This window comes from Symsagittifera roscoffensis, chromosome 3 (genome assembly GCF_963678635.1).
Source record: "Symsagittifera roscoffensis chromosome 3, txSymRosc1.1, whole genome shotgun sequence".
Classification (NCBI taxonomy): Eukaryota; Metazoa; Xenacoelomorpha; order Acoela; family Convolutidae; genus Symsagittifera; species Symsagittifera roscoffensis.
Genome location: NC_087064.1, coordinates 45,803,004 through 45,824,071, shown reverse-complemented (window position 1 = coordinate 45,824,071; position 21,068 = coordinate 45,803,004). Strand labels below are relative to the sequence as shown.

At 37.1% G+C, this 21,068-nt stretch overlaps 1 protein-coding gene across 1 annotated transcript; it reads right to left on the bottom strand.

The window, feature by feature from the left end:
• Positions 1-3,681: 3,681 nt before the first annotated feature.
• LOC134842129 (phosphatidylcholine:ceramide cholinephosphotransferase 2-like) lies at positions 3,682-20,157 on the bottom strand. The gene is made up of 6 exons (XM_063858327.1): positions 19,867-20,157; positions 19,278-19,763; positions 16,486-16,690; positions 10,283-10,548; positions 5,045-5,289; positions 3,682-4,879 (listed from the first exon to the last, which is right to left on the bottom strand). Exons 1-6 carry the CDS (start codon positions 19,955-19,957, stop codon positions 4,760-4,762), a joined length of 1,413 nt encoding a protein of 470 aa, XP_063714397.1. The 5' UTR covers positions 19,958-20,157; the 3' UTR covers positions 3,682-4,759.
• Between the last annotated feature and the right edge of the window lie 911 nt (positions 20,158-21,068).

Sequence of the window (21,068 nt, the reverse complement as noted above, 5' to 3'; positions counted from 1 at the left end):
CATCGAAGTTGCGGGTTGGTTGAACGGTCAATTCAAACCATTAAACGGAAGTTGGGAACCGAAAGATTAGATCCTAGTATTAAAACTTGAAGTCAACATTACAACAAATCGTTGACGATATTCGAAAAACAAATCATGCTACATTGAAAAAATCTCCTTTTAAGCTACATTATGGGAGAAAGCCTAATACGGAATTCTCATTAGCACGTGATAATGTTGTTCATTCTCCTACTTCAGCGCAAGGACTGGAAAGAACCCTCCTAACACCGGAGCAGCGGTCGAGTCGGGACTACAGCCGGGATAGTGCTAAAGTTGTGCCTAGAGGAGCTTCACACGGTCCAGACATTCCCTTCAAGTTCAATCCACTTTTTGGAGTGGGTTGTAGGATCGCGGACAGTCAGACATGCAAGGCCCTGGAGAATCTTGCTAAGGCGGCGAACACTTGGAGCCAATTGAAAAGTAATGTGCAACCGCAACAGGGCCGCGAACTTTTCCGTGAACTAACCGCCCGTAACAGTGACCTAGCTACCTCATTGAAGTCTGGGATCACGAAGGGGACATTACGATTCTATGATCACGTTAGAGACCCGCCAGTGCCAGCCTTATCACATTCTCAGCGAGTGAATGTGTCGTCTTCAACGAGGCCAAAAAGACTCTCAATGACACGTAAATTACAATAACTAATTTTATAAGACCCCATAAGAGTCAAAATCTTTCGAAAAGTGCTTGATCGGAACTCACTACCATTACCGACAAGGGAAAAGTCTATCGGAAAAATCATCCAAGCTTAAGACATAAATTTAACTACCCTAAGTTTTCAGCTACGCCTGGCACAGTTGGAGAGAGACTCCAAAGACAGATTGATCCCCGGCCTCACTCTCAAAAGTCTACTTCCCCAGTTCAGCCGCAAGCCAGTGTACCTTCCAGAGGCAAGGTGATAGACCTTACGGCGGAGTCCTCAAGTGAAGACTCGTTCATCACTGGACCACCGCTCGAGATATTTGAGGCACCCGGATCAACGCCTCAGGGCGCAGCTCAGGTGAATGATTCACCACAGACGACAACTATGCCACTAACCACTGCCACAGCTCCAGTCTTGTCGAAGGAAATTTTGGCGACGCCTCCTGAACCGCCCACTCAATCGGGGCCACAAACGTCAGGGGATGGTCAACACGGTGAGGTTCAGGGCGCTGCTACCTCAGAACCTACTGAAGTCACTGATCAGGCGAGTAGTGATTCAACCCGGTCTTCAGGACGCTCCAAGAAACCTACGAAGTTTTTCGGTGACCCTCTTCGCCACTCTGTCAAGAGTGTCACGGAATCAGAGTCTACCGAACAATCGCCACAAACACCAGCCCTAGAGCAGATGCCTACTACACCATTCATCCCAATTGGCCAAAAAGGAAGTCAGTTGCCTTTCCCAAGGACGAAAGACCAAGCTACTCCCTTCAAGAGGATATGAATTGAGGAACCTGAAAATAACTCTTAAACTTGAAACTCGCTCAAACTTTCTCATATTTTTCGTTTATCTGTTAGATTGTTTTCGACTCTCAGCAAGTGCGATAGTGTATTAACATTTCATTCCGGCTACTCAAAAGTTAAAAAATTTATGCTTCGATAAATTTTCTTTCAAGAAATTTTCATTCATTTCTTGTCATTCTGCAAGTCATCGTGAAAGATAACTTCTTCTAGATGCCAAATTTTCCCACGTTTCTACTATCATTTTCAGAAGAATGCCATTGTAAGTATCCACAAATTTATAGGCAACTGAATTGAAGAATTGGTAATCACTGCGTTCGTTAATATCAAAAAAAAACGCAGAGTCTTGTTTCGTTAATGATTACTTCAATTAAATGGAAGTTTGGATTTCAGTATGTAGGAGTCAACTGAAATAGTGCTAAGGAGTTGGAACCAACTTAATACCCTATGATATTTCTTTGGGTTGTTTTCCACTACCCCTCTTATTTGAATTTCAGTTTCAGAAAACTAACTTTACGTTGCCATAATTTAATGAATTTTTGCAGAGTGAACATTTTGTACAATAGTAACATCGCACATTCAGTCATAACAACGTGTAAAACAAGAGAGAAAATTATATATTTGAAATGTGGGAGAAAATGTACAGAGCTTTCTTTGACCTACTTGAGTTCGCGCGGATCAAACTATCATTGAGCTAAATGTCTTTAGGCTAGAGGAGCTTCGAATACAAAACTTGAAGGAAACCGATACTCTAATTTCGTTATTTTCATGATTATTTAATGATGGCGCGTTTTTTTATCACTATTTCAGATAACACGCCCCCTTTCTGCAAAATTCCACTCCCGTTTCCAGCTAACATGAAATCTAAAATTTCTAACTGTTTAAAAACCATTCTGGTAAATAATGTATTTCGAAAACGTATTGGGCATTTTTTTTCCAAGTTAGCATTCATATCACAGACAAAGGGCTGGAACAAACGGGTTAGCACAAAAACATGATTCAGCATAGCCAACAGACCGCTGCAAGTGTCAATGAGCGCAAGGAAATAGAAAAAAATACATATTTTTGGTGGGAAAAAGGTGAATTTTCAATTTCAAAAAGCTCTTCAAATTTCAAGAACAATTTCTGGTATAATTAAAAAAACCCTATTTATGAAAATTTGATCATTTTTTTCTGCTGGGAAATCTTAAAACTAAAATACACTTTTGTAACTGTCGATCACGTTTTCTGTGACCTTAACACTTTTTGCAGCTCGATAGTGATTTTCCCTTCCAAATCAACGGCAAAAAAAATCGAATTAAAAAGAGCAAAACAATCATCACGACCTATAGAAGTGTCTTCGCTACGCTCATTGACACTAAATAACAACTCTGTTTTCTGTCGATGATTAGTTTAGCATTTACAAACCGAGCATGCAAAGATCTCTGGTACAAGCTGTTTGATGTCTGCACAAATAGAGTTGCAGCATTGATTTGACATAAATTGAAGCCTGATTCATGTTTGCGGGTTCATGATTAAGCGTCTAATTCATCTGCATGAATTCAAGATCAATCGCGATCCAAAGTTCAAAGATTGACCTAGATCTTTGCCTCGAAGTTTTCATTAATGTATTGATTGATACACTTTCCGCACTGATTATGTAACTTGAAAGATAAAATGTATTTACGCGGGAAAATAAGCAGAAGGCAGGTTTACATGCAAGCAAAGTTTTGGTTTAATTTCAAACTTCATTATCTAGCAACAGTCACGCATGCATTAGCATCAATATCAACAACATGGTTTTTTAGTCTCAGAGCAAACAAAAGAAATTAATTATGTAAAAAGCGCGGTGCTTAATCGAACAGAAAGTATTCTATCACATTTTTGGTATGCTTTTAAATCTAAAAAAAGATGGTATATCAATTTTGCACAACCTTTAAGAGCCTGTTCAAAAGTCTGTTATACACTTTACGGATTAAAACTCACATTGTTCATATTTGAAATGTCTATTTACTTGAAATGTATTAAGTATAATTATTCAGCCGATTTGAGAAATCATTGAATATTACATTCCGATGGCTTGATGCTGCCATGTATGTTAGGAAAAAGGTCTTTAACTTCAGCTTCAAACGAACACAATGAATTTCAATGAAAAATTATAAATCCAAACAATAAATGTTAGTTACTCAGGTCAACTAAAGCTAAATCATTTGCTGGAAAAAGTAGGGAAAGAAAACGTTATAAAAATAATACACTGATTTGACAAATTTGTAGTATGGAATTGCAGGTATTTTGAGCTGGTGAATTTTCGGAATTACAATTTAGAGAAAAGAACTATCTCCGGTAAACTATATTCGAGTTGCAAGGGAGCTAAGCAGCTTGCTGCAAATATTTTCCCCCTTTGAGGTTTCAGGCTAAGGAAGTGAGTGGAAGGGATATTACTTCAGTCAGGGGATATACGAAAGTTGCATTCGGCACCTGTTCTGTAGAAAACTATAAGTGACCATCACATTTGATTATTAGGCTTCTGTGATTTCGACTGTTTCTGTAGTTGGTTTGTTGCATTACTCAAAATATGACATCATAACAGATCACAGAACCCAACCACTAGGCGAATAGGAAAATCAAAAATAAACATATTTAAGGCATGAAAAGCAAGCGCTTGTGGGGCTCGAAGGCTCGGGATTTAGACATTCATTGAGGGCTAAACAGCATGCAGGTAGTACTCAAAAACAGAAAAAAAAATACCGAAAACTTCACTGATGTCAGCTGTCCTCTCAGAGTAAATTCTTTCACATAATTGTTCAGCTGAATAGCTTATTTGAGGATAACCGACAGAGACTTGAACAGAAATAGAGTATAAAGCGTTTCATTTCTATATGTGCGCTTCTGAAGCCATTTGCATAATTGGTTGCTATAAAAATTCGGATTGGTTATCGTCATTTATAATTTATTTGTACATAATTTACAATTCCATTGCAGTTCCTTATAGGCGATTACATGTAGTATTTCCATCATTTCTTCTTGCTTTCAAAACAAAACCACAACAAAACTAGTTTTGGTATTTTTCTGCAAAATAGTAGTAACTGTTATTTGTAGTAGTGAAGTTGCATGATTTGTAAGGCAAGACTAGAGTATCGCCAGTCAGCATAGAGTCGTGCAAGCGATCTCGATCATCTACGAAGAGGGCTTGGAGGATTCACATTGCCGAGCAAGACCTGCATGGCAGTCCAGAGACAATAATCATCTAGACTATTTTAAGTTAGATTGGGGAAGAGTAGTGTTGTTGATTGATAGTAGCCTATACTGTCTGTAGCTTCTTGTTGTTGCCTGACTTGGGCCTGTGATGGCTGTTGTGAGCTTCTGTCTGCTGACAAATCATGTGGTAGATCTCCCGCACACTCTGGAACTCGTTCTTCACCTGCAACAGTTTTATTTCATTTTTACTCGTATTTTCCACTTCAAACTGAACAGAACGATTTTTCATAAAAGCAGTCTATCAAATTAGACACCATTTATGTTCACAGTCTATTTGAGTTATCTAACTTATTTGCAATGACTTTTCAAGCTCTAGGTACGAACGAACCTGTGATTCGGACCCGTCCTCGAATATGTTTACGAGCCAGCTCCAGCAGAAAGAGAGCTGGCCACTGATTCTGAAGTGAGGGTTGTGTGATAGGAAGTGGTAGAACATCCAGACCCTGGATGCGACATAGTAAGCGCCCAGGATGTCCAGAGTATAGTGGTTGTGCGCGAGGAGGATGAGTGCTGCTATAGTCACACACAACACTGTGATCATCCGTTTCAGAGGAGACAGCACATCTGGGGTATCTGAAATGCAAAAAATGTTTAATACAGATAGAGTAGAAACAGACTTGTCATCTAACATTTTCATTACCAAACAGAGCAACAGTTAGTTGAAAATTGGTGGTTATGCAATCATAAAGTAACACGATATCAATAACCAATTTCCCGAAAACTAAAAAATACACACAGAGGCGAACCTCTTGCAACACAAAAAAAATTACTCTCACTACTTGCAGACGAACCGACAAATCGAACTAAAAAAACTTTTTTTCTCAAACCAAATTATGAAATTTGCAAAAAAAATATCTGAAATCTTGAAACTGAAATAACTTCAAATTTAAAAATTTTACGGAGAGGCGAAACTCTAAGTAGCAGGACAAACTAACCGACAAAAATAGAGATGAAAGCCAGATGAAAACTTTCGAAAAATTGAGCAACCAAAAAACTTCCTGAGTTTGCCTTGAATAAACATTCCTTTCATGAAAACAAGCCAATCAGTAGAAAGCAAAATCAGCATCGGAACAAAATTAACCGAGCAGCGACAAAGCCGAAAATACATAAGAAACTCTTCAGGCCAATTTTTTTTATTCAGAACTTTATATATTTTATCAATATATTTATCTATCAAAATGAATGAAGATAGTACTAACAATAGAATGAAACTCAGCATCAGAACAAAATTAACCAAGTGTAGACAAAACCCAAAAAAATCTGAGCAGAAGCTCTCAAATTATACGCCCCCTTCCCATCATAGCACACAAGCACAAAAAAACGACTCTGGACGAGACAACCTCAACAAACATTCATTCTCTCCGGAGACGGAGCATTATCAAAGAAAAACAAAAATCGCTACCTATGCAGAAGACGAAGCCACAACAACAACAACAACTAAGCCGATATAAAACAAGCCGAAACCTTTTAAGCCGAAGAAACCACAAAACGAAACAAAAATGAAATTTCAACAAACCGAGAAGTAAGAATACAACTAACTTAAGAAAAGCGGAGCGGAGCGTAAAAATTGTGTTTCCCCTGAAAAAAAATTAGAACAAAAAGGCAAAGCGGAGCTTTGCACCAATTGCAATACAACACAATCATAAAAAATGTTGAAAAAATTAGGTGAATCAAAATTTTCGTATCTCTCGATGAAGGACACCTAGGGCGCAGCTTAAGCTGAAGGAACGTGTTTGATTTTTTAAGTTGTCATTCTAATGCGGGACAAAATGCGTAATTTAAAAATTGGACTTTGCCTAAAACCTTAGAACAGTGAAAACTTTTGAGATTTTGTACATTTCGGAATGACACAAACTTTTTCGTACAAAAAATACGGCCGAAAAATCAAAAATGAGCAAAAATTGTTGTGTAAAAAGAATCATGAGTGGCCAGTAATGCCAACAAGCTTACTACTACGTATTATCTCCATTGATTCCACAACCTCAGGTTTGAGAGGTTAGTTTTCGAGAAAAGTTAAAAAAGATTCAAAAAACGGTAAAAAAAAAAATAGAAAATTTGACTAATCCGAGGTCCATAATTTTATGTGTAAAAAAGTTTGGGCGTGGCGTTGCCGCTTTCGAAGGGGAGCTTTTAAAACCCGTTCAATTCCTTGAAAGCAAAATCTCAGATTTGGCAGGTTAGTTTTTGAGAAAACGAAAACAATCCAAAAATATCGGTCAAATATGCTCCCCACAAATTTTTTCGAAGGCTGTTGACAAAGGGTAGAGACTAGTGGAGTATGGAAGCACATAAGAATGTTGCACACAAGAATCTTTTTATGAATACCCCTTCTTTGAAAATCGGTAGAAAGCTAAAGCGACTCAAAAAAAAACCAAAACCCAATCCCATACACTTTCATAATACCTGTTTTTATCAAGCAAGAATTCAAGACAAAAATGCCAAGCAAGACATTTGAAGTTCAAATTAGCAACTGAACAAAACTTCCGAAAAGGAAACGAGGCCGAAAATCTGTGAGCAGACACCAGTTGGGCCGCAAAAAAATTTCTTTTGTAAACAATCTTTTAAGTTTCAAGCCTCCCCCCGATGTTACCCAGTAGTAAATAGTATCCACAAGTAGTTTTATTTAAATTTTCATCAAATTGAGCATGTCAGCTGCATAGCAGCATCATAAGTGATCCAACTGCTTTTAACCCGAAAAAACTGTTAACCCGAAAAAATGTCAACATTCTTATTTGATAACGCTTGGTAATCGCAAGCGTAATAATTGGGAAACAAGGTACCACAAAAAAGGAGCCCAGAAAAAAAGCATAGCCAACAGACAGTTGCCAACAGACAGTTGGAAAAAGAGTCAAAGAACGCAAAAAAAAACAAGAAAAAAATATTTTGTTTTTCGACAACTTCAAATTTTGCAAATTGAACAGAAGATAATGCCCTTAAAGCTCTTTACTACGCCAAAAATTTTTGAGCAGACACACGGCGCCCAAAACAAATAGTTTTTATCAGAAAAACATGAAAAGTTGGGCCGCAAAAAAATTTCTTTTGTAAACAATCTTTTAAGTTTCAAGCCTCCCCCCGATGTTACCCAGTAGTAAATAGTATCCACAAGTAGTTTAATTTAATTTTTCATCAAATTGAGCATGTCAGCTGCATAGCAGCATCATAAGTGATCCAACTGCTTTTAACCCGAAAAAACTTTTAACCCGAAAAAATGTCAACATTCTTATTTGATAACGCTTGGTAATCGCAAGCGTAATAATTGGGAAACAAGGTACCACAAAAAAGGAGCCCAGAAAAAAAGCATAGCCAACAGACAGTTGCCAACAGACAGTTGGAAAAAGAGTCAAAGAACGCAAAAAAAAACAAGAAAAAAATATTTTGTTTTTCGACAACTTCAAATTTTGCAATTTGAACAGAAGAAAATGCCCTTAAAGCTCTTTACTACGCCAAAAATTTTTGAGCAGACACACGGCGCCCAAAACAAATAGTTTTTATCAGAAAAACATGAAAAGTTGGGCCGCAAAAAAATTTCTTTTGTAAACAATCTTTTAAGTTTCAAGCCTCCCCCCGATGTTACCCAGTAGTAAATAGTATCCACAAGTAGTTTAATTTAAATTTTCATCAAATTGAGCATGTCAGCTGCATAGCAGCATCATAAGTGATCCAACTGCTTTTAACCCGAAAAAACTGTTAACCCGAAAAAATGTCAACATTCTTATTTGATAACGCTTGGTAATCGCAAGCGTAATAATTGGGAAACAAGGTACCACAAAAAAGGAGCCCAGAAAAAAAGCATAGCCAACAGACAGTTGCCAACAGACAGTTGGAAAAAGAGTCAAAGAACGCAAAAAAAAACAAGAAAAAAATATTTTGTTTTTCGACAACTTCAAATTTTGCAATTTGAACAGAAGATAATGCCCTTAAAGCTCTTTACTACGCCAAAAATTTTTGAGCAGACACACGGCGCCCAAAACAAATAGTTTTTATCAGAAAAACATGAAAAGTTGGGCCGCAAAAAAATTTCTTTTGTAAACAATCTTTTAAGTTTCAAGCCTCCCCCCGATGTTACCCAGTAGTAAATAGTATCCACAAGTAGTTTAATTTAATTTTTCATCAAATTGAGCATGTCAGCTGCATAGCAGCATCATAAGTGATCCAACTGCTTTTAACCCGAAAAAACTGTTAACCCGAAAAAATGTCAACATTCTTATTTGATAACGCTTGGTAATCGCAAGCGTAATAATTGGGAAACAAGGTACCACAAAAAAGGAGCCCAGAAAAAAAGCATAGCCAACAGACAGTTGCCAACAGACAGTTGGAAAAAGAGTCAAAGAACGCAAAAAAAAAACAAGAAAAAAATATTTTGTTTTTCGACAACTTCAAATTTTGCAATTTGAACAGAAGAAAATGCCCTTAAAGCTCTTTACTACGCCAAAAATTTTTGAGCAGACACACGGCGCCCAAAACAAATAGTTTTTATCAGAAAAACATGAAAAGTTGGGCCGCAAAAAAATTTCTTTTGTAAACAATCTTTTAAGTTTCAAGCCTCCCCCCGATGTTACCCAGTAGTAAATAGTATCCACAAGTAGTTTAATTTAAATTTTCATCAAATTGAGCATGTCAGCTGCATAGCAGCATCATAAGTGATCCAACTGCTTTTAACCCGAAAAAACTGTTAACCCGAAAAAATGTCAACATTCTTATTTGATAACGCTTGGTAATCGCAAGCGTAATAATTGGGAAACAAGGTACCACAAAAAAGGAGCCCAGAAAAAAAGCATAGCCAACAGACAGTTGCCAACAGACAGTTGGAAAAAGAGTCAAAGAACGCCAAAAAAAACAAGAAAAAAATATTTTGTTTTTCGACAACTTCAAATTTTGCAATTTGAACAGAAGATAATGCCCTTAAAGCTCTTTACTACGCCAAAAATTTTTGAGCAGACACACGGCGCCCAAAACAAATAGTTTTTATCAGAAAAACATGAAAAGTTTTCAAGTGCCCCTCAAAAAAAATAGATTAAAGTCTTTTGCTCTTCAGACTTCTCAGAAATGAGCCTAAGTCGATAGATTATAAGTAAAAGCCGAAAAGGGAGAAAACAAATGGAAAAAAAACGAAAAAAAAACTGATATACTGAAATCGAGTTGGGTATTTTGCAACCAACATTAAAAAATTCAAATGAAACTGGCATTTAAAAAGCAGATTTGCTCAAAAAATGTCTGATCTCCATCTTTTAGTTAGTTGACGAAAATAGAGATGACCAAAATTTCAGTTTCAAACAATGCACGCTGAATATACTGCTGGAGAAGATTTTTTGCTGAGTTAGATCAAATTACTTTTCCTTCGAAGTCAATTTCTGAATAACAGATACTTTACCCATCCCCGAACTACCGACCCAACCCTCCCCCCCCCCCTAAATCGATGGGGGGATTGATTTTCAAATTTTTGGAACCAGTAAAGCAAATATGAAGGAACAAGGAGCGAAGCATGAAAATTCAATCAACGCCACTGACTCCACGGACTTAAATTTCAGTAGTCTTTTTTGTGAAGTAACCGAGCCATACAGCTTACATTGGTAGAAGGCGCAGTGAACGATGGTCATGAGACATGTATGGCCACTGAAGAAGTAGTTGCCACACATGTGGCCCCCGAAGATGCTCAGTCCACTGGTGATGTACATGATGAAGACCCTGTGCAACACCTCCGAGGAGTCCCTGCTCTTAGGCGCACACTCCATCGAGGACAGAGAGCGGGGAAGGACTGTTGCCCAGACGCAAAAACTTCTGATCACCAAACAGATCCCAGTCACTGCTAGCACACGTCGCAACACAAGGAACCTAAGCAAAAACACCTTTATGTTATCATTAATATTCAAAAAAAGATACAAAATTTGTTATATCGTACGTTATTTCAAAAACCATTTTGTAGGACAGGAATGATTTGTACAAACATAGCCAACAGACTGTTGGAAAAGAGTCAATAAACCCAACTAACAAAGAAAAACTGACTTCTAAATTTCAAAGAAAAAAATATGCCCGTAAAACTCATTGAATTTCAAGAAAAATTTATGATTGACACTTTTGCGACAAAACCAACCCAATTCGAGAAAACTGGATCATTAGGTCATTTTTTTTTATTTCACTGGGAAATCTAAAGATTAAATTCCATTTTTGAAAATAGAAGTCGATCACGTTTTTCATGACCTTTTTTAACTTTCGCTGTTCGATAGTGGAGTTTGCCTTCCTTTTAAACAAAATGAACTGAACTTAAAAAAAGATCAAAGTCAAACCGCGAAATAAAATTGAGCTTGAACAAGTTCAAGACTTTTCCTGAAAAAAAAACGAAAAACACAAAATCATCGCGATTTATATAAGAGTCGCAACTACGCTCATCGATTCTTTAACATCGCCAACAGTCAGTTAGAAAAGAGTATACAATAAGAGTAAAGAATAAGCTATTTTCAGCTTTTGAATTTCGAAGAAAAAAATTAATCCAACAGTCACAGTTAGGAAAGATGCGGAAACCGGAAAAAAATGATTTAAAAATTTAACGTTCCTCAGCTTTTGAATTCCGAAAAATATATCACGTCGAAGCTCTTCGAATTTCAAACACTGTTAACGTATGACACTTCTTATAATTATCCCATTAGGATAAAACTGGATCAAAAAAATTTGTTTATTCCGATGGGAATTCAGAAAAATTAAGTCCATTTTTTTGAAACTAGAAAGTCGTTCATGTTTTCGTGACCTTTTCACGTTTGCTGTTTGAAAGTGAAATTTACTTATATTTACTAAAGTTAACTTAAAAATGAAGTTGACGTGAAACAACTCATAAATCAAACCACGAAAAATCAAAATAGGGCGCAAAAATTTTTTTAAAGCTTTTAGTTATTCCAAGAATTGCGTATTCCTTTCGCCAAATTCGAGCTTACAAAGGCAATTGATATGGTGTATAATAGAACACTAGCAGAACTTATTCATGACACCGCTGCCAAGAGGTATAGTTCGCTGGTTGAGCAACTATTTAAGTGGTCGACAAGTCATCACTATTTTTAATTACCAAGTATGCCTGCACAGAATTGTTCACTGTGGGGTTCCCCCAGTGCTCTGTTTTATCGTTGCCTCTTTTTAATTTATACGTCCATGACGCCCCCCTGAACATGTTCGCCTTACCTCATACGCTGATTATTGCCACCCATTCGCAGCATCGTGCTCACTAAATGGTTATCTGCACCGCCTTTTTAATTTTTTCACCTCCCGTAAGCTATCATTCACGGCCTCTAAAGGATCAATTATTTTGCTTTCGTCATACAACGAAGGCTTAAACGAAACTCCAGTTGTCTTTTCAAAGAACGAGCCTCTTCCTCTTAAAAAATCCAAAAACTTGAGGAGTTACGTTTGACTCGACTCTCACACTGCAAGAGATCTGCTGACAAAGCTTGTCGGAAGATAGGTGTTCTGAAGGCGTTAAAATGTTTCTTTCGGAGTCAGATTAAAAACAAATTTTTTTATAACTTACAAAGCCTAAATTCGACCTTTTTTAGATTATGCCTTCCCAGCCTGGGCGCACACCGCCAGCAAAACTTCTATGATTGACCTGTAGGTCACTCGAAATCAAGCCCTCTGGGTTATCATTGTCTCAAGTTTTATGAGCTCCACTGCCAACCTGCACAGGGAAATCGAAATACTGAAAGTTCGAAACCATCACTCCGTTTTAACTTCTCAGTTTTTAATCTCCACATACCGTTCACATCACCCAAATTATATCAAGCACTCTTACCATCCCCATCCCCACGTCAAGTTCCACAATTCGTTTTAAAGCTTCTAAAGAGAACACAGGCTTCCTTTAACCCGACCGAAACCCGTCACTAAATCTAAATGACTCAGAAGAAGTGTCTACTTACGTTATTAACAACCACAAGTCTCTTCTTAAGCAAAACCATACAAGCCTCGTAACCAAGTTCCTAGCAGAAACCCCTATGTCATTTGTAATCCACCTCCAAGCATCGCCCCCTCTGAATAGTCCCTTCCGGTTACAGTCGGCTTATAAACACTAACCTCGCCCGCTTAGACAACCAAGTTTCCCCACTTTGCCCAAACTGTCAATTGTAACACCACATTAGTTGCCCTATTTCTAACTGCCGCAGAAACCCCTCCCCTTTTACTCCCGAAGTCCTGGTGGTTCCTTAGCCTGGAGATATACAAGCAGAACCCGCCCAACATGGGCTAAAGAAAGAAAACTCACAAAATACTTCGTATTGATTACTTGAAACGGTTCGCAAAAAAAGTGTTTCTAAGTAAGCCTGTGAGGCGATAGAATTTTAAGTATCCCAAACGATATCATAGAGTGATTAGATTTGCAACGTTTTTTCATGCACATTACGAGGCCAAACTGTGCATTCTGTGCTTTGTAAGCGGATTCCGCAACAGGCCAAAATCAGATTTGTCGCGGAATCCTCAACTTTGCTACTTTGATGTTCCTCGCTGTTTTGGACTCCACAAACAAATACCTAAAACACTGAAACGCTCAAAATAGCTCCAAAATAGGCGATTTTGCGGAATCCGCAACCGTATTTGCGGAACCCAGAACAGTTTGTGAAATCCGCAAACATATAATAAGACAATTGTATAGTTAAATTGAGCTGTTGCGGATTCCGCAACTGTAAGCGGAAACCGCAAATTGTAAGCGGAATCCGCAAAATGCAATTGGAACCCGCATTTTGTTAGCGGATTCTGTTTACAGATATGTATATGTGTAGTATAGCGTTTAAAATTATACCTTTTTTTTGTAGATGGTCACCAGAAAAATCAATCTCAATAACTTCATTGATCAACTACCAGTTGAAATACCTAACCTTTGACCTCAATTCCTGTCAACCCAACTTCGATCTCAAATCCTGTCAACTTCGACCTCAATTCACTAGAATTAAAATCTACTAGTTCAGTTTTTGGGATTAATGCAATCCCAAATACTGACCTAATTCGGCGATATGCTATGTGTTGTGTTTGCAAACACTCAAGTCAATGACTACAAATATTGAATTTATTCGGCGTTATTCTTCTAAAATCAGTATTTGGGTTTTATGCAATCCCAAACACTGGCCTAATTTGGCGGTATGCTATGTTGTGTTTGCAAACACTGTCAAGTCAATGACTACATATGTTGAATTTATTCGGCGTTATGCTTCCAAAATCAGTATTTGGGATTGACAAAATCACAAAAAATGACCTAAATTGGCGATATGCTGTATGTTGTATTTCCATATACTCTCAACCCAATGGTTCCAAAAATTGAATTTATTTGCTGTTCTGTTTCCAAAACACTAAAAGGTGACATCCACCGATTTACTTACATTTGTTCGTGGATTCCGCTGACAATAGTTAAGCTCTTGCCTTTAGTTTCCGCATTGCTATAGATAAGAATTCCATCTCTAGCTTTTAATTGTTTATATGCAAGTTCAGTAACAAACAAAATTCTGAATCCGCTGACAAATTTTGCGGAGTCCACTTGCATTTGCGGATTCCACTTACATTTTGCTGAATCCACCTACAGCTTGCGGAATCCGCTTTCATTTGCGGATTCCACTTACATTTTATGGAATCCACTTACATTTGCGCAATCAAGAACAACTAGCTATATTAGCTTGTTGCGGAATCTGCGGCACAATAAATGTGCCGACAAAATTTACGTTACAGGTATTTGTACGCGGAATCCACGGAAGTTTTTTAAGTGAATCCACTTACATTTTGGAAAATGTTCAAAGGTTTGTCTATGAGTTCCAGGAACACACAGACACAAAATTGTACGCTTATCCAGTGCAAAGTTTGGCCTCGTAATGCAAGCCATTCAGCATAAAACATTGAGTCAAAACGGTGGCAGTTACATTCAAACAGTTTGCTTGAAGTATTGCTCAAGTTTTGTCTGTTTTTATGACCAAAGAAAGACAGGTGTTGATTTGGTAAGCTTGTTTTAGTGATGAAAACATTGCCGAAAGACAGACAGCTTCGCAGGTACTGTGTAGTCATGAAATTGATTGAGTTGTTGTCTAGTACTTTTCTATCAAACTAAGCATTGAGCTCTCAGTCTACATCATTACGCCTTGCTGGCAATATATATCCTTTTCGGTTGACAAATCTGAACCTAAAACGGCTCTTTTTGACGTCGGAAATCAGTATTTCAGCACGCAAAAACCGTGACAAAAAAATCACCTGAACACGGATTTATGGCCGCTTAAGGCCAACGATATTGTCAACAATTTTGCATTAAACATATATGATTATTTGTATGCTATGCTTGTCGGCTGGTATGAGATTATGTTTGAATGCTCTTTGCTACGTAACCGTTTAATAGGTTGTATATTTACTGCTAGGCAACCGAATGAAATTGAAGGTTTTCACAGCAAGCATGTTATTAATTCTATTCAGCCCATACTATTTGGTAGCTCTAAAACCAAGCCAACTGATTCTCCACAGATACCTATCGTCATTAACGATGAAAGCCATAATTGACACCCTGCACATGTGAACAAAACTGAAATTTCACCACTCCCTCTAAAACTTATTCTTATTCGTTTTTGAGACCAATAGTTGTGTAAACTGGTTGTAAAAGCACAAACACTCGGTCTAAGTCCTTTATGCAGTTTCTCATGATAACTTCATTTTCATCAAACCATTTTGAAAACTTATTCTGATTCAAAATCTTTCAACGAGGGGGAAAACTGAAGGTGGTAGAGAAAAGCGTCAAAAAATATCACTTCAATTGGAAAGAAATCAGATGTCAATGCATTTCTGTTGACGGCCAGACATTCTGAGCTCAAAAGCTCTCAACAACTTGACTGAGTTTAGAACATGTAAACCAGAATATGGATGACTAGAGAAAGAATTGGAAAATAAAACATGTATTTTGTTCTCCTTGAATGAACTGGAATTATTCATAAAATAAACAAAGCGTTTAAATTTCTGCAGGCTATACAGTTATAGTACCGTTGACACTGAACTCGAAATGCACTAAAGATTGCATCATGTTGTTTTTATTACCATTTCTAACCATCTTGACACATATAAACAGCTCGCTTAAGGCAAGCGGTGAAGTATTAAAAAATGATTTGAAGTCCAAAAGTCAAACAAATCGTTCCGTTGGGACAATCGGTACTCTACCAAGTTTTACTTAAAGACATCACCAAAATCATTGAAATTTTGGCAATGTCCATAAGAAAAATCCAGCTAAAACAAAGTTCTTCAAAGAACTATTCAACAAACTCATTTCGACTCAATAAAAGGTGAAAGATCATTGCCTAATTTTATTTTGAAAGAACAGTAGGCTCCGAATGAATTCTTGTTTAGAGAAGATGGGCCGCAACAGCAGTTAAATTATTTTGGATAACTACACTATTGCACAGCACATGGTTCCACTAACATTCGACTAACATCGAATAGCCGGTTCATTTCATTTCGCCAAATTGATTTTTTTTTCGTCGAAATGGAAACGAAGATCTATTTCTTTGTTTTCGCTCAACTTGTTACAACAACTGAAATATTTGAACTGATTAGCAACTCCGCAATATGATTCCACAATCGATACTTCTGAAAACTAACACTTGATCTACGGTATCACCCGTTGAAACGGTCCTCTATTGCAAGTTCAATTTCATAGTACTCAAAAAAACACAAAGACCTTTTGTACGCTAACGCTAAGTACAGATTTTGTTCAACTCGAATGATCATGTAGAGCGCCCTTATTTGCTCTGTAATACAGATTAAGACAAAATAAATGACCTGTGTTTGTGAAAGAGGATGACAGTAGTGAAGACAACGAAGAGAGCGAACAGGAGTATCTCGGACCACTGGCCAGCCCGCTTCACCATCGGCACCCTGCTCAGAATGATGTCTGGCAGCACAGGACTCTCCAGGTCCATCCGGTCATTGCTCTTCACAACTGTCCAGATCATCAACATTTGCGCCAGTTGTTGGAACACGAACGCTGAATCAAAACACTAATATTACAAAATTTGACACAACAGAGCTTGAGCGCGCACAGTTTCACCTGAAGCCAACAAAAGCTCTATTTTCATTTTCCACACTTAGCAAAGCGTACTACAGCTTACAATATTTACGGATATACCAAAACTTTTAACGCGAAGCCGCATTTTCCAACAACTGCGATTGAAATACTGATAGAGAAAATACAAAAAAAGGGATCAGACAATTGGAAAAGCATCAATCAAAAGAAACCAAAAAAAAGATTGGCACTTGTTATTTTTCAATAATCGAGTTGCGTAGAGAACATATATCACGTGAAAGCTCTTCAAGTTTCATGAACCTTTTTGATTGTCACTATTTTTGATAAAATTAACCAACTTGAGAGACCACGAGCCGTTTACAGATAAGTTTTAAACAGGGATACCAGGTTGCTTTGAAAACCACCGAAACGATTTTATTACTGCTAACATTCATCGACATACAAACCAGATTTCGTACCACTTGCAAGACACTACTAATAGAAAAATACAAAAACATAGCCAACATACCGTTGTAAAAGAGTCATGAACTCGAGGAAACAGAACAAAATACTGATTTCTTTTATGAAAAAACTTCAACTTTCGAATTTTAAAGAACAAAATATAAGGCCTTAAAGCTATTTGAACTTCAAGGACAATTTATGAGTGACACTTTTTTGATTTAACTGACCAATTTTAGAGAACTTGCCCCATAGATAATTTTTTCGTTCGCTGGGAAATCTTTAAATTAAATCCACCTTCGAAACTATAAGTCGATCGCATTTTTTTTATACCTTAACACTTTTGCTGTTCGATAGTGGAGTTTGCCTCCCTTTCAACAAATAAAATGATCTTAATAAGAAATCAAAAAACAAACAAAAAAACTTCGGGAACAGCGTGAACAAACTTCGAGACTTTCTCCTACAAAAATCGAACAAAAATCACCAAGAACTATATAACAAACTTCACTACGTTCACCATTCTTGAAAAATCTAAAATTTTCGCCCTTGAAACGACGCAATATCAGGCGACTAAGCTGATATAACATAAGCAATAAATAATCAAAAATGATGCACTTTGTGCTTAAGTACGTTCTTATCCAACTATACTGAATTGTCTCCATACCAAAACAAGGAGAGCTGATTGCTGTGCAAGAAGCACAAAACGTTGAGAACAAAAATTATGATGTCGTGTTGTGAAGTTCTTTTTGATGACGTTCTTATTTCAAATGGTGTCGTGTTTTATCCGTGGTCTGATGAGAGGATCTGAAGTAACCGTGCAACTGAGGGTTATTTGAAAATAACAGAGGCGAAGCCGAGCTTCGAACCACTAGCAATACATTACAAAACAGCCACTAAATCGAAAGATAAATCGCAAAAGAATCAGAAATGTCGAAATCAAAAGAAATAAAAAAGGGTATCAAAAACTCATAACAAGACAGTAGAAGGTTAAATAGAATCAGCCCCCTCAATACACAAAAAAAATTTCGCTCATCAAACGATATAATATGAGGCCAATAAGCCGATATAAAAACAGGCCGAAACTTATCATTCCGAGAAAAAAATTATAAGAAAAAACTTAAAAACTAATAAAAAGTTATTTAAGCCCCATCACCTTCAAAACACACACACAATTTTTTTTCGCTCAATGAACGTCAAAATATGAGGCTAATAAACCGATATAAAAAAGGGTCGAAACTTATAAAGCCAAATCAAATAGAAAAAAAAATTTTTTAAAAGAAAAAGGCTTAAAACTGATGAAAAGTTGTTTAAGTCCCATCCGCTTCATTACACACAAACGTACACATTTTTTTTTAGCTTATTGAAGGACTCAATATGGGGCCAATAAGCCGAAATAATAAAGGCCGAAACATATTTATCCAAGAAAGAAAAAATTTAAAAATGAAATTACAAAAAAAAAACAAGTAGAAAAAATTACAACCAATCTAAAAAGCAGATTTCGAATAGGACTGATATTCAAAATGCTACCATACTCAAAATATGTCTTTCGCAGTTTCCTACAGAGATGACTGCTGCAGTTCAGAGTGCAACTGCTGAACATGGAGATCTTGAAATTGGAGATCATTCTGTGGACAAAATTGTTTACTGGGAGAAAAAGTCCAGTTCCAGTACCCGATTGCAATACCCTTGCTTATCGCAAGGGTTATAATATATAATCTATATTCGACATGATTTCGTTTCAAAATCCTAGCAAGCACAATGTATCTGCAGCGGTAAATTTGTTGCTAATAGAGGCTTTCAGAATATGAGTTCAGATGAGTCCTGTGAACAAAGTTATTTACGGAGGAAAAAATGTAGTACTCGATTGCAATAACCTTACTTATCGCAAGGCTAATTACTCGTCTTAATCTAAATGCAGCAAAATTGGACAGCAACCTATGCAGAAAACACATTAAACCGACGAAAATATTTTCAGCAGTAATATGGCACCTTTACCATTTCTGCACTAGATGTATGTAGGACCCAATGAGTCAGTAAGTGATTATATTAGACAAATTGATTTCCAGAGAATCGTTTCGCGAAAAAATCATCATATCAATTTGCAACTCACCCATGAATGTCTTTTTGAGTTCGTTTCGTAGTTGCTTGTTGTGCATTACATTTGTTTTCGGCTTTTGGTCGCATATTTCCACAGACGTAATATCTATTGATTCGTGAATGAGGCCTTTGATGTCTGAGTAAGGTGGCAGGGAGCATATCGAAAGAGCATCCGATGATTTATCCTCTCCCAAATGTTCCCTGTGACTTACATCTTCTACGGCTGTTACATCTTGGTTGTCTAATAATAAATTGCTTGAAGAGTTATTATTACTATGAGCCAGTCCATTAGTTCTACTAGTGAGTTGTGAACCGCTAAAGCCCTCTGATGACACTACTCCCGTTAGGTTACGGAAGTTTGAAGTGCTGCTAATTGCTGGGTTACTTCCCCCTGAGTAGTAACTAGGAGGGAAGTCTATGCCTAAGCTGCCTCCAGATGTTAAGCTGTTGTAATCTGGGGCAGTTGTGTTGTGATTGCTTCCATATTGATATGACATTGCTAAAACAAGAAACGATATTCAAAATATGTCTGAACAAACATTTCAAATAAATGTTTCTTATACAAATACTCGCTGAAAAAGCTTAAGTTATATATACTTTACCTCGCTTATGCCCTTTCGAAAGCTGACTACCGGGAGTTCGGAGGGAGGGCCCGTCTGAACCAGCCGCAGCCCCATTAGACCCTGCGCCCATCTACAACTAAGGTCTCCAATACGAAGAAAAGTCGATGAGAGAAAAGGGAGAAAGAAGCGAATGACTTCTTATGAGGACTAAGCCGAGCCAAACCTTCTGAAATCAAGAAACTTAATTTTCTATATTACAGTTCAGAAACTAGAAGCTGTGAAAGTTCGTTCATAAGGAAAACTTGTAGAGAGCAAACACCTTTTGAAATACTTCGCTTGCCCTCTAACATTTTCACTAACGTTCAGGTATCTAAATCGATATATGACACATCGATCTGTAAACATAACTTTTGCTTGTAGCGACAGTACCACAAAGCCGATTGAAGATTAAGAAGCTATCACCAGCTGCTATGCTTGACAATTTGGCAGTTTTGTGCAGTATGCTAGGTGAAACCGTTTTAATAAACACTTGCATCGTTTGATCATTTAATTGCTCAAAACCCAGAGGCGAATAGGAACTTCGCAACACTGGCGATACAAAAACATGCCAGATATGGTAGTGCGTAAATATGTGTACAAGTAGAAAGAAAATATATTCAGAAAAATGAAAAACCACATTTTCCTAGCTTCAACGTTTTCCAGAAAAACGTTTTTTTTTCCAGAAAAAAAATCCATTCACTAAGACCTTTACGGTTCAAAAAACTACCCGACGAAGTCATTTTCACTACAGTGGAAACCGGTTTATTTCGATAGTGTGTAATCAGAATTTGAAAAAATTCCATAACTTTACGAAATAAATCTCGACTCCGTGATTTGTTTCTGAGTGAACAAATAAAAAAAATGAAAAAAAAAGAGCTAAATAACTCAAGTACTTCCACCAAAAGGCATATTGAAACAGCTTTTAAAAATATAAAATATAGCTGAAACTAGCTTTTGGCAACAAAGCTGACATTAAGAGGCCGACAAATAATAATAGTCAGATAACAATATTCCAGTTTGCAAAAATTACAGATCCTGGCCTGACTCGAACCTCATCCACAGCGCTTAAATAGTCCCGAAAATTGATTATTATACATAATTATGAACCAAACGATCAAGTTGCGTACTGATTCTACAAGACAAAGTTTCATTTGCAAGCCTTTGCAAAAATTTAAAAAACATATATCGTATGTCTCTACAAA